The sequence below is a fragment of the Rosa chinensis genome, chromosome 7, assembly GCF_002994745.2.
Source record: "Rosa chinensis cultivar Old Blush chromosome 7, RchiOBHm-V2, whole genome shotgun sequence".
NCBI classification, from domain to species: Eukaryota; Viridiplantae; Streptophyta; class Magnoliopsida; order Rosales; family Rosaceae; genus Rosa; species Rosa chinensis.
Genome location: NC_037094.1, coordinates 13,900,592 through 13,913,977, shown reverse-complemented (window position 1 = coordinate 13,913,977; position 13,386 = coordinate 13,900,592). Strand labels below are relative to the sequence as shown.

Sequence of the window (13,386 nt, the reverse complement as noted above, 5' to 3'; positions counted from 1 at the left end):
TACTTCCCCAAAATTACATCTTTTCCTCTCTATTTTCCTCAAATTCAAAATTGACCCCAAACCGACATGTCGTTTTCCTCCCTGATCAAAGCAACGCATATACCTACCCTCTTCTTCTCTCCAACGTCTCCATTGTGAAGTCTGAAGGCTCCGAACCAGTGAGCTCCAGCAATTCGAAAATGAACAGGTACGCGTTTGTGTCTAATTTTGGGTTTAGGGTTTGTGCCGTAGCCTCTGTTTTGTGCCCAAAGTTTATACCTTTACCTCTTTGTTTTTGCTGATATGATGTTAGGCTATGCAAATTGAAGGTCAAAAACTTTAGCTATAATCTCTTTCTTACTGATTGAATAGAAAATTGAAGTTTTCACATACTTACATTGTGGTTTAGTCTGATCTGAGTGGTTGGTTGTAACAGCTTGATCAGAAGAAAGCTCGTTGAAAATGCATACAGATTGAAACTTTCACACAAGGGTTTCTGTACTGGTGCAGCTGCTAAAGTTTCCAGCTCCAATGGTGCCCAACCAAGCAATGTAAAGCTCTTGAGTTCTTCACCATTGTTTTAATTTCCCTCATTGATTTTGTTCTTGGTTTTTTGTTACATGGATTTTTAGCTATCGATTGTGCTGAACTGGAAGTTAGTGTTCTTTTTACTACATATTAACTAGCAAGAATTGTGATATTGTTTCGTGGTTGGGGATTTGATCATTCTTTTTAAACCGCAGGATCATGTGGGGCAGCAGAAATCTTCAAATAAAAGCGAACCGCATGACATTGCTATTGTTGGAGGAGGCATGGTTGGCATGGCCCTAGCTTGTTCCTTGGGTAGGTAGTCTTTTGTGTTTTCATCACTTGGTTATTTTGTGTAGTTTATTGTGTTAGATTTGGTAGGCAAGTTGTTCTAATAATCTAGTTGGATTTATGGTTAATATCATCTCACAACTTCATGAATATGAATTTTTGGCCTCTATGTGCTTGTCTCTGAGATTCTAATGTGTATTCTGACATTTAGAGTGGAGAGCTTGATGAACTGGTAACAATTACTTTTGTCGCGCAGTTTGTTATCTGCAGATTTCTACAGCGACATACTAATATATATATATTTTTGTATATTTATGGTCTATTCTTGTGTCTTTTTAGCTAGAATGCCGATGACAAAGCACTTGAAAGTGGCCATCATTGATAGCAATCCTGCATTATCTAATGGACTCTCAATCAAGAAAGAAGACCCCCCTGATGCAAGGGTCAGTACAGTAACACCTGCAACCATATCTCTCTTCAAAGGTATTTATATTAAAGTGTGGGTTTTCAGTTTGTTCTGTAACAGCATCATTTCCTCATGCTCATGTACTGGCCATCATGCTAAGAGCTCAAATTGTTGCTCTGCGAATCTGGTTAACTTGTATTCCCCATTTTTATAGGATGTTAGCTACTTCCTTGTCTATTTTGATTTAATGATGCCAGAAGTGTTACTTATATCTTAAGTAGAGAGAAACAATTGGTGCACTTGTTTTGAACTTGCAATAACAACAGATTATTACAGATATTGGCGCTTGGAAATATGTTGAACAGCATCGACATGCATATTTTGATCAAATGCAGGTGATATACATTCCGTTTTGCAATTTTTGTGTGTAAATAATTGACATTTGTTCGTTTTGTCCATCGACTTGCTTTATTTGCAGAAATCTTATTCAAATAGTCCAATCTTTAATTACAGAAGAGTTATGATTCCAATCAGTTGTCTGCCAATTAATTATGTTTATCCTGTTCATTTATTGTATATTTAGTTATGAAGAATGAAGTATCAATAGTTGTGCCCTCATAAGCTTGGACATGCATGTTGTAGTCACGGTGGAAATTGCCAATATGTTATAATGGACTACAAATAATGATAGAGGGATTGATCGGACTAGTTCATTCTGAGATGGTGGAATGATAGAAGTTGATCATCATTGCCAGTATGTGAGTCTGTAATCATTGTGGGTGTTACAGATGTGATAATGGGGAGTTGAATGTCAAATAATTTGCAAGAGAACCATTAAGATACACCCATACTCTCTCACAAGTAAATTAGTACTTCCTAATCCAAAAGAATTACCCTAGAGAAAGGAAATAGAAAGCATAGTTCTTATTACGCATATATCTTATTTTTTCTGAAAATGAAGTATAGTTCTCATAATATATTCTATGTCCCATTGACGTGGTATTTTTCACTAAAATTGATGATGTCTTTGAAGTTAAGTTTACTGATCTAACTTATTCCTTCATGATATTTTCTAGGTTTGGGACTATACTGGCTTAGGATATACGAGATACGATGCTAGAGATGTACATAAAGAATATCTGGGGTAAGAATAGAGAGATTTTATATTTGTTATTTATCTATACTAGGAGGATACATACTGATATTGACTTCTGATCAGGTGTGTAGTGGAGAATAAAGTGCTGCACAGTTCTCTTTTGTCATGCATGCAGGTATAACATAGCCGTATGTTTAATTACATTACTTTGTTACAAGCAAAAAACATAATCATTAGTGTAATTTTTTGTTTCTGATTCACTTATCGTTTTGTTGGTGGCTGAACACTCCTATATTCTTTGATTTACTTATTTTTTTTCGTATTTTACATTCTTTTTCTGAATGAAAAATTTCTTAACCACCTTCTATTCTTGTTTTAACAATCTCCGGTGTATTTTTTAATTTTTATGGTTTGATTTTGATGTATTGCATTCAAGTCTTAATACTTTCTACAGCTAAAAAGGTTAAGCTTGAACAGGATACAGATTTCCAGAAGACTATTTACCCTTCCAGATTATCCTCAATGGCTTTAAATCCAGGCATTCTATCTATGGGGATGAACAGCACATCATCTGGGTTGAATGAGCGTGGAAACTTAGCAAAACTGGATCTAAGTGATGGCAATAGTTTATATGCAAAGTTGGTGGTAAGTAATTACATTTGAAAGAGTTGTGCTCCCCTTTTATAGTTAATAGGATCAACAAAAATGTCTGTTATGATGAAGTTGTGTATCTCATCCTTAAGTTACAGATTGTCATCAAATTGCATATTGCAGGTTGGAGCTGATGGGTCCAAGTCACGTGTTAGGGAGTTGGCAGGATTTAAGACGACTGGATGGAAATACTCACAGAATGCAATCATTTGCACAGTAGAGCATCATGCAGAAAATCGATGTGCATGGCAAAGATTTCTACCTACCGGACCAATTGCACTTTTGCCTATTGGTGATAATTTTAGTAACATTGTTTGGACTATGAACCCGGAAGAAGCAACTGACCGTAAATCAATGGTCGAGGATGATTTTGTGAAAGCCGTAAATTCTGCTCTTGATTATGGATTTGGCCCTCATCCTAAGTCGAGCAACTTCGGAAGTGGAGGCATTTTTTCTTGGTTTAAGACAGACACAACTATTTGTGCTAATGAATGCTTCAAAGTTCCGCCGAAAGTGATGAAGTTGGCATCTGAAAGAATGGTGTTTCCCTTGTCTTTGATGCATGCCAATAACTATGTGTCAAAGCATGTGGTTCTAATTGGCGATGCAGCACACACTGTTCACCCTTTGGCTGGGCAAGGAGTTAATCTGGGTTTTGGAGATGCATTTTCTCTTTCAAGAATCATTTCTGAGGGCATTGCAGTGGGAACAGATATTTCTGAGGTGGGTGGTTTTCTGCTTTTTCTTGTGTTGAGATAATAAATCTGCTTTTTGGTCATTGAAAGTTTATGATATTTGAGGCCACATCACATGCATATCTTTCGATCTGGTGAATTTCATCTGAACTTGTAAATCAAAGTTGGTTTACCAAGGAGACATGGACATCTATTTAGTAGTCTTTCAAATCATTAACAAGAATCAAGAGTTTAATTATTGAATGCGTGAAAATAAATTGCATTGAAGCCATATATAAAGGAATCACATGTTGGGCAGTTAATCATATCAGTTTATTATTATTACAACTAAGGCTTTATTCAAGTAGTGCTTAACCATGGCTGCATTTTGAGTTGGATAATACTTTTATCTGTTCTTTCCGTGAGTAATATGCAGTAGGCAATGACATATCAGTGGTGAGTGGATTCCATTTTTTCAACTTGGTTTTTTGAGTCTATATGTGCTGATACTTGTTTTGCTGTACAGAAAAACAGGTTTACATTCATCATCATTATTTCATGGGATTCATTTGATGGTAGTTCTAATCTTATGCAGGTCAATTTGTTGAAGAAATATGAAGCAGAGAGAAAAACGGCTAACGTTACAATGATGGCAATCCTAGATGGTTTCCAGAGGGCTTACTCAGTCGATTTTGGACCTTTAAATGTTCTACGCGCTGCTGCATTCCACGGAGCACAGTACATTCCACCCCTTAAAAGGAGTATAATCTCATATGCATCAGGGGATCAGAGATTGCCAATATTCTCTTGAGACTATTGTAAATATTGCGAGGTATTTAGGGTTTAGGCAATGACAATAAACAAAAAGTTTCGATGACCTGCTATCATCTTGTAAAAGAACAACTGACCTGTTTCGGCAATGACAATAAACAAAAAGTTTCGATGACTTGGTTTGATCCTAGTTGTTGTGTTTGCGTTATTGGTATCAGGGCATTTAGAATTTCGGAAACTGAAATTCAAATAGGATCCGTTTAAAGTAAACCTAACTGAACTACTGAAGTAACTCACTGAGTTCTGAATTGAAGATCCAAATTTGAGTTGAGTACCATCTTAATTTAGAATAAATATTGTGGGATTGAAGGAACTTGAAATCAATGTGGCCGGGTTTGTAGAATTACAACCCAAAATTAAGAACCACAAGCAAAATGGTTACCAGTCTACCAGCTCTCATAAAGATTAAAATCAAGGCGAAGCCTGAAGTACAGTTTCCCCTTAAATGAATTAATCATCAAAATTGCCCTCCCTTGACCCATGAAGAAATCACCAGTACCACCAATCACTGAAATGTCCTCGGCCTTGCCCATCAAAGGATTAGCACCAGGAAAGTTGAAGCTTCCTCCAGTGCGCTTGGTGTAGTTAAACACGAAGGAGAAGCCAAGCCAAGCAGTGATTATATCTCTCTTGCCATAAAAACATAAGCTTTGTGCACAACGAACTTGGGTTGGCTGCAGATCGTTGTCCAAGTTAACGGGGTCATCAAAGACGACCATGTCACCCAAATGGTTTTCTCCTGCCAAAGTGGTTCTGTATGCATTCTTTCCATCGTAAAGAATGTCATTGAAGTAAAACAACAACCTTCTCTTGCTGGGTGCTGTGGCCGCAGAGCCAGATGCGAGGAGGAAGAAGAGGAAAAGCGCTGAAATTGGTGTTGAACTAGCCATGTTTAGAAGGGCGTGAGATAATGTACGTAGTACGTAACAAGTTCATGCTTTGACAAGTATTGTGGGTACGGATGGTTTAAATAAATCCAAACTGTAGAAAGGTTTCTAAGACAGTTTGCACGCTTCGACTACAAAATTATGAGTAATTAGCTTGACTTGCACAGTACTCTTTAAAGATTAAACCAAATGGGAAAGGAATTTGTTTCTTGTTTTCGGAACGTGGCCACTGGCTGTATTTTCTTTCATGCTCACTTCATACTTACGAGTTACGACTAACATACTCATTGGGGTCAGTGGTCACCCAGCAAAATAACTAAGAATTTTCTTCCTGCCTATTTAATCATGAGTTCTTGGCAGTGCAAAGTAGAGTACAGAAAGAAAGTGAATTTCGTTCACTGAATCAAAGGACCTATACCTTTTTTGCTAAACGTCATTCGCTTCCAAAATACGTGGCAGAGACCAGAGAGCCATTTTGATTCATTTATATTACAACCCAAAACATGAAGTTAGGAACAAAAGTACGCATCATGAAGCGAATGAAGTTGTTTGATGCGTATATTAGGACATCAATGAGTTGGTACTTTTGTTCCTAATTTCATGTTATCACTGTGTTGGTACTCTTGATTCTTGAAGCCAATGATGTCTAGCATCATATCATTTATTCTCACAGTATACTATGAAATCTATCTATTGGTTAGTAATTAATTATTAAGGAGTAGTTTGAGGCCCACGAAAATATTCATATGGTCAGTTATTGACCAAGAAAATAATACTTAACCACATTTGGATGTAAATCCAATGGCAGAGAGAATTATTATTAAGTTGAGGTGTTTTGTTTTCTACCATTGGATGTAAATCTAAGGGTTGTTGAGCATAAATTATTTAGTCAGCAACTGACCAGGTGAACACCACTGTGATACCCATCTTAAGTTCAAGTACTAATATTCACATAAATTATTTGGTGCCTAACAAAAATGTCTCCAACAATCTTGTATAATAGAAGTTCTAGTTTCTAATGATATGATTGTCATAAATATCTTGCCATTGGTTAGGTATTTCATATCACCACAATAATGTGATTCACAACTACTAAAGTAAACTTACCAACACTATTTAGCAAGACGTACTTTACCCCTAGTAGTTTCAGGATGAAAGGGAAGTTGAAATTCAGAATGTGATAATGGGGTAATTAATCTTCTATTATAACAACGTTTTAGGAAGCTGAATGAGAGCTTTAATTATATGCACTCACATGCATAGTCACGGATTAGCCTTGTATGTTAATCCACTTTAGTTCAGGTACCCTTTGTCTTTGTGTAGTTGGTAACCTGCCAAAAACTGAGAATCATCATGCTATTACACGACTAATTAGAGGCACCTCCTAATCAAATCAAGAATTACAGCTTTCGAGCATTAGTTATAATCCAAAAGTAACTAATTTGTAATAAAGTATATGGTTTGTTTTTTTCCCTTTTTTCTGAGGAGTGTAGTATGATCAATAGTATTGTCCATATTGAGGAGATACAAAGAGTACAAAGTAGGAAATGTACACAATAGGAGTAAAGCAAAATTTACACTTACTTATTGCTATCTAAAATTATCACAAAAGAAAAATAAGCTTCACATACGAAGCAACACAATATAACAAAGAGATTCAATCATAAAACTAGGCTATTGATTTTTTTTTTCTTTCTAGCTACCTACTCAATTATTAACAGACATATATCAATAATATCATGTTGACCCATGCACTTTATTCCCTCAACAGGAAAAAGAAAGTAGGGCATTATGACCACACCCAATACATTATAATTCAACAACAAGCACGTACTAACAGACATCATGGACTCATTAGTTACTCACCCTTCACTCAGACATTGACACCCAAACCACCCACCCAGTTAACTAAACTTCCAATCGAAGTTGAGATCCAATAGAATCTCACATAGGAGTTCTGTGTTAGTCTTGCATATGATTGTATAATATGATGCCGAATGATTTGAGGTAATTACGTGTAATGGGAGTTTATTAGTTACTTATCAAATTAAATAGTCTCACATGTTTAACGTCATCTAATATAATTCATCACATTTTTAATATAGTTAATACAACACAATGTTTTGAGAAATATTACTCTATATGGAGGACTCATAGCCTTACATCACATTGTATAATATAATGAACAAAACTAGCTCACATCTCTCATTTGGTTCAAAGGAAAGTAATTAGATGATCAAAACAGGAAAGGATTACAATAAAAATGCTCATATACCCGAAAAACTAGAATGGGTTCATGAGCCAAAATAAAGGACTAAATTACTCAGCTTTTTTAGCTGCATAAAAGTCGAGTAAAAAGTTAAATCAAATGGAAAACGGACTCAAAAACTAGCAACATCCAATAGCTAGTCACAAGATTTTTTTTACCAACACTCATACAGTTTAATGTCAACTTTGAGACGGAAATAAACTTCACCCTCAAATGCATCAGTCATCAAAGTGGCGATCCCTCTAGTCATGAAGAAGTCACCAGTTCCACCAATAACTGAAATGTCTCGAGTCTTGTTCATCAATGGATCAGCCCCAGCAAAGTTGATGCTCCCTTTGTGTTGGGTCGAGTTGAACACGAAGGAGAAGCCGAGCCAAGCAGTGAATATATCTTTCTTGTCGTACAAGTAAAAGCCTTGCGCACGACCAACCGGGGTCGAGTGCAAATTGTTGTCCAAAGTGATTGGATCGTCGAACACAACCACATTCCCAAAATGGCTTTTCCCTGCCAGTATGGTCTTGTTTCCCCAAGCTGGTGAACCCACAATCGCCGCTGTGGCATTCTTGGAATTCTTGCCGTTGTAGACAATATCGTGGAAATAGAAAACGAGGCGTTTGCAAGGGAGAGGATGGCGAGGATGAGGCTTCGATTTGAGGGTGGGGGAAGCTGCTAAGGTTCCAAAGAGAAGGAAGAAGAGGAAGAGAGTTGAAGCTAGACTCTTTGATTCCATTGCTATAGTTTAGTATAGAGAAGTGGGAAGTGCTCCGAGTGGTGAAGGGGTTGTGAACTTGTGATCATGTGAGCCTATTATATAGGACTCGGAGATTGGAGAATATGAAACTAACGTGCCTAGTGTTGGCAAAAGCTTGGCTTGAAAGACATTCTAGGTGGACTGCTCAGATAGTGGACTAGTTCATTTTGTTAGCTTCTAGTCTAAGATTAACATAATCAGTGGTTCGTTACTCGAGTCCTGGGGACCTAGTAGTGGAGGCTTGGGAACCACTAAGACAATTGGGCGTCCGTTAAAAATAAAATATTATAAAAAAAAATTATTCGATAAAATTAGTTTCTTAATAAATAGCGTTCTGTATAAATTATTTATCATTTAAAAAAAAAATTAAACTCTTATTTTAGAAACCCACCGTCCTCTTGAAATTTATATATGATTTAAACGTTTGAACTTTTTATATATTTTATATTTTAACATAGTTGAATTTGGTAAAAATTTAATTTAACGGTGAAAATTAACTTTCTCGATAGCCGAGCAAATAAATTTGTGCGGTGAAACACCAACTCCATGCCAACCAATATTGCCATCATCAGTGATTACATTTCCAGTTTCTGAATCATACTCATATCCAAGTCTTTCCGGCTTTATCCTCCTACAAGTCCAACTCAACTAACACCAATTATGATTCTCACTTTTCCCCCAAATTATTAACACTAGTAGCTAGCTATGCCACCATATCAGTACCAACCTAGCTACCACCTTACAAAACATGATCCGTCAAAAAGGAAGGAAGAAAAAACATGAATGTGTGATATGTGGTGATACTAGCTAGCTAATAAATGGAAACCTAAAAATCTAAAATAACCAATAAGTAGATATAATTCTGCTTTGATTAAAGAAAATGATGTCATTTACATCTGACATACATACACTACTACAAATTTCCCCAAACCCCACTGATTTGAATTAGTCCCTATTGGGACAAAGCACACTGATATCCATGGCTAATGCCCATTAGCCACTATGCAGCCACTAATGAGGAATCAGTCCCCTCTATAGCAGGTGCTATTGGGGCAATAGGCACTGAAAAAACAACAGTGGAATAACTTCATCCAAGGCAAGACAAAATCTAAATCCACACTGATATTAGTGGCTCTAGAATGTCACTGATATCAGTGACAAATTTATGAGGTTGGATTAAAAAAATAAGGTGCCAGTTGGCACCTCTACATTCTATACTGTAATTTAAAATGTGTCATACAATAAATATACTAACTAAAAATTTACAGATGCACCCATCAAAATATAAACATCAAGACTCTTCATCCCACAGCTGCAACTCCTCTTTGATATGGACAACCTGCAAATTACATCAACAGAGTTTGTTCTTATTTTAACAATTACACAGACCGACATCGTAACATATTAAAAACATTACAGTGAAGCTAGAGGTCTCTTTTGTTCTGAACATGTAGTATACAAGGATATAATACATCAGCCATTACAGAAATTTAGCATATTTGAATAAACAAAACTATCAAATTGAAACAAAATCTGCCTAAGAGACAGAATCTTACACATTTCTGGACAACTTTTCTTTGCTGAGATCCTTCTTATAATTCAAAACCTCCCCCTTTATTGCTGAAATCAACAAACAGAGCAAAAGAACAGATGAAATTATTGCTTTGAAGCATAGCAGCGAAGAATAGCACAAATAAGAAAGAAAGGCTTTCTTTTTAATGGCTTTTTTGGTGACCACCTTTTTCATGAATTCTTTGATACGAACAACCAGCATATGACTCTTCTTTGAATAAAGCCTTCAGCAAGAAGGATATGACTTGAAGCTGGATATATACGAGAAATAGTTAGAGAATGTTGCGCTCAATAAGCAGTAGTATTACTTGCTAAGAAAAAAAAATGTTTAAAAGTAAAGCAGTTGTGCTACATGGTGCGCAAGGTTTCAGAGATGAACCCCAAAACAAAGTTTGAGCTTACTTGAAGAATTATTAGCCATATGCACTAATGTCCTGATATTTCTACTCCGTTGGGAGTTGATGCATAGACTGAACCGTAGTAAATACATCAGCAGTTATGCAACCTGACATTCAAATATTGAAATTCAATTACCATCTTATGAAAACGCATATAAAGCCCATATAAGAAAGTTAAAATAGTGGACTGACTATAGTAAGTTACCAATGAGATAGTTAAAAGAAGTGGACATACTATAATATCCCTATATTTACAGAGAAGTCAAAAATTAAACATAAAATCTTCAGTGATATCACAGCTAAGTTACCAGTTACGAAAAAGATGAAAAAAAGAGACAAGAAAGATATTGAAACATTCCAAAATCTTCTGCAAAGTTGCTCTTGTGGACATATATAGAGAGGAGAAACATACTGACGTTGGTAAAGTTAAAAACCCATGAACTAATGAAGAGAAAGCATGCATGCTGTGTGTTTGGGAAAGATGGAGTGAGTGGAAGGATAAAGCAGGAATAACTACAGCATGCTATGATCTTAAAGGAAAAAAATAACAATAATCTGGAATAACAAAAGAACATACCACTGGCTGGATTTTCTTCTACAGGATGGCTGTATATTAGCGAAGGACAGAACTTTACAAACAATGCCTATGGCATCATCTCAAATGCCTATGTCCTGAAATAACTTGACCCTCAAGATGGTAAATAAATACAAGTCAAAAATCATCATTACGAAGCATGATAACGTCAACGCAAAATTATTGTATGTGTGTACATGGTAATGGGATCTGGTCACTTAGTATTAACCCATTACGAGTTTATAAATGATTGACTGTGAGAACTACATGGTAGTTGAGACTAGAGAGAACCAAATTACCCAAAACAGGTTGAGCGGAGCTACCAAAAGAGAAGTATTAAGGTCAGTTGTTCAAGTTGATTTTATGATGTAGGTATCAATGTCAAGACAAGCTCACCTTATATCTTTGCAAAATAAAATGTTAAGGATTCAATATTCATTCAAAAGAGGAAAAAATAGACAACTTTAGATCTCATAAGACGCATAAACTAGCTCAACATAGAATAAACCATATTTATTGGCAGAACCCAGCAAACATGGTAATCCAAGAAAATCATACCCAGAAATACCCATACCTAGAAAATCCCAACTCTAGCTTGAAGATCAAGCACTGAGTTCTTACCCAAAAATACCCATACCAAAACCTTTTCTGAACCAAGAACTTCATGCATCATCGTACCAAGCTTTTCATCTAAATTACCTTGCAACAAGTCTTAAAACATCTTAATAACATCCTCAAATTTTTGAATTTAACAATAGACGAAATTGATGAACATCTTTATAACACAAATATACAGATCAAGAAGCAAGACCGACTTACAAAAACAGAACAAAGTTAAAACCCTCCAATAACAAAGAATATGACCCGAACCCCTGTAAAAAAAAAAAAATCACATCTTTCATACATTTGTACACCTAATGAACAAAAACTACAGAAACCCCTACACTAATTTCAGTTTGCGGAAGCAAATGTGAAGCAAAAATTGAATAAAAGTTGAATCTTTCTTGCCTCGGAGAAAGTGGGACTCTGCTGCGGCCAGTAATGTTTTGAAATTTAGGGTTTTCAGAGAGCAAAATCCTGATTTTGAATTTCAAAGGAAACTGATGACGATCTCTTCCTTGACCATCGATCTGGACGGTAAGCTTGACCCTTCCAGTGCTTGGCGATCTCGAATTCTCCAAGACGAAGAGAAAATTGAGAGGATGGACGAAGAGAAGAAAGAGAGGACCGAGATGCCGGCCGGTGAGCCAATAGAGAAGAGAGATGCTAGTCTCCTAACTACGACACCGTGCCCAACAAAAGCGCACTGGGGCGATCAAATCACCCGGAGAAACGAAAGAAAGAAGAGAAGCAAGACTTTGGTCTCTCTTAGCTGAGAGAGAGGTAGAGAGGGTTGAGATTTCGGTAGATCCAGATCTATACCTACTTCTCTCTGCTCACCTTTTGCACAATAAAAATAACATTAATCCCAGCTCACTTACCGTCTTTCGAGGTTTTGGGAATGATACAGTCACTGTTGTCCATAAACTAATGATATGTTCTACCCACTATTCATAATACCCACTGATTTGGCACCTATACAATCACAATTATCCGTAAACAGTATATATGTTCTATTTTCTATTCATGACACACACTGATGGTCAGTGACAGGAAAAAATAACTCACCGATTTTTCAGATCAGTGTGGTACTATTCAGTATTGGCACTGATAGGTGTGTGGTGGCTATTGAAGAGGTGCTATTGGGGAAAATTGTAGTAGTGATAGAGGTCGAATTGCTTGCTGATATACGATTGGGAGTCAGAGATTTGTGGAAGCCATAAGTGGATTTGACAAACTATAGCATGGTCGTGGCACAACTCAGAATTTCAGATAATTTGGAACTCGAGGCCGGCCATGATTATTCAAACAAGCACGTTCGATCGAGAGCCAGTTGGAATCCGACAACCCTATGATGATTATTAGGAGAAATACAGGGTTCGAGTTGTTATGTATCAGAGAAAAAGATACGCATCATATATATAGTTGATTTTCTTAGATTTATCAATAATTGCTAAAAAGTTTGTTCAAATGTACAGGATCTTGAGTTCTGAGTAGATATAAGACCTGATCGATCTGTAAAGGCAGTGTTCACGGTCGGTCTACTAGTCTGTAGAATATGATTCTCACAAATATGATCTTATCTTTGTCCATGGATCTATTCACAATTATATATTTTGGTACAGGGAAATTTAGGAAATTTTTGTTTTTAATTTGAGAAAGGAGATTTTTGGTTGAATGCATATATAAAAGGTCTCTAATACGTACGACTTTGGTTAGTGGTTAGAGCATCTCCAATAGTTTCTCTATAACTTGTATTTTCTCTATTTTACGGGAAAATATGAATTTTTTTTGCTTCAGGTAATTCTGGTACTTAAATATGACCTAGCTTTGCTAGGGTTTACTCGACGGCGACAACCTTCAATAAATCTTCCAATTA

General features: G+C 36.3%; 3 protein-coding genes and 1 long non-coding RNA gene across 5 annotated transcripts; 1 reads left to right on the top strand and 3 right to left on the bottom strand.

Annotated features, from left to right (window-relative positions):
* Positions 1-27: 27 nt before the first annotated feature.
* On the top strand, positions 28-4,581 carry LOC112178512 (ubiquinone biosynthesis monooxygenase COQ6, mitochondrial). Of its 2 annotated transcripts, XM_024316649.2 has the most exons (11): positions 28-187; positions 416-530; positions 723-822; positions 1,138-1,281; positions 1,541-1,599; positions 2,281-2,348; positions 2,424-2,475; positions 2,778-2,945; positions 3,075-3,674; positions 4,221-4,463; positions 4,503-4,581. In XM_024316649.2, exons 1-10 carry the CDS (start codon positions 180-182, stop codon positions 4,434-4,436), a joined length of 1,530 nt encoding a protein of 509 aa, XP_024172417.1. In that variant the 5' UTR covers positions 28-179; the 3' UTR covers positions 4,437-4,463; positions 4,503-4,581. The 2 variants fall into 2 exon arrangements, with proteins under 2 accessions (XP_024172417.1, XP_040367126.1); XM_040511192.1 differs by having other exon boundaries at positions 4,221-4,581.
* Positions 4,582-4,790: 209 nt separating this feature from the next.
* On the bottom strand, positions 4,791-5,371 carry LOC112178515 (dirigent protein). The gene has a single exon (XM_024316651.2). The coding sequence runs from the start codon at positions 5,344-5,346 to the stop codon at positions 4,843-4,845; it is 504 nt and encodes a 167-aa protein (XP_024172419.1). The 5' UTR covers positions 5,347-5,371; the 3' UTR covers positions 4,791-4,842.
* Positions 5,372-7,486: 2,115 nt separating this feature from the next.
* Positions 7,487-8,425, bottom strand: LOC112179516 (dirigent protein). The gene has a single exon (XM_024317949.2). It carries the CDS (start codon positions 8,340-8,342, stop codon positions 7,767-7,769), a length of 576 nt encoding a protein of 191 aa, XP_024173717.1. The 5' UTR covers positions 8,343-8,425; the 3' UTR covers positions 7,487-7,766.
* Positions 8,426-9,943: 1,518 nt separating this feature from the next.
* On the bottom strand, positions 9,944-10,440 carry LOC112175678. Its single transcript, XR_005803187.1, has 3 exons — positions 10,338-10,440; positions 10,102-10,186; positions 9,944-9,983 (listed from the first exon to the last, which is right to left on the bottom strand). It is a non-coding gene; the product is annotated as an uncharacterized LOC112175678 (long non-coding RNA).
* Positions 10,441-13,386: the final 2,946 nt, after the last annotated feature.

Coding starts and splice junctions, on each gene's coding strand:
- LOC112178512 (XM_024316649.2), top strand. Junction 531..722: donor ATGGTGCCCAACCAAGCAAT/GTAAAGCTCTTG, acceptor TTTAAACCGCAG/GATCATGTGGGGCAGCAGAA. Junction 1,282..1,540: donor AACCATATCTCTCTTCAAAG/GTATTTATATTA, acceptor AGATTATTACAG/ATATTGGCGCTTGGAAATAT.
- LOC112178515 (XM_024316651.2), bottom strand. CDS start 5,346: ATGGCTAGTTCAACACCAATTTCAGCGCTTTTCCTCTTCTTCCTCCTC.
- LOC112179516 (XM_024317949.2), bottom strand. CDS start 8,342: ATGGAATCAAAGAGTCTAGCTTCAACTCTCTTCCTCTTCTTCCTTCTC.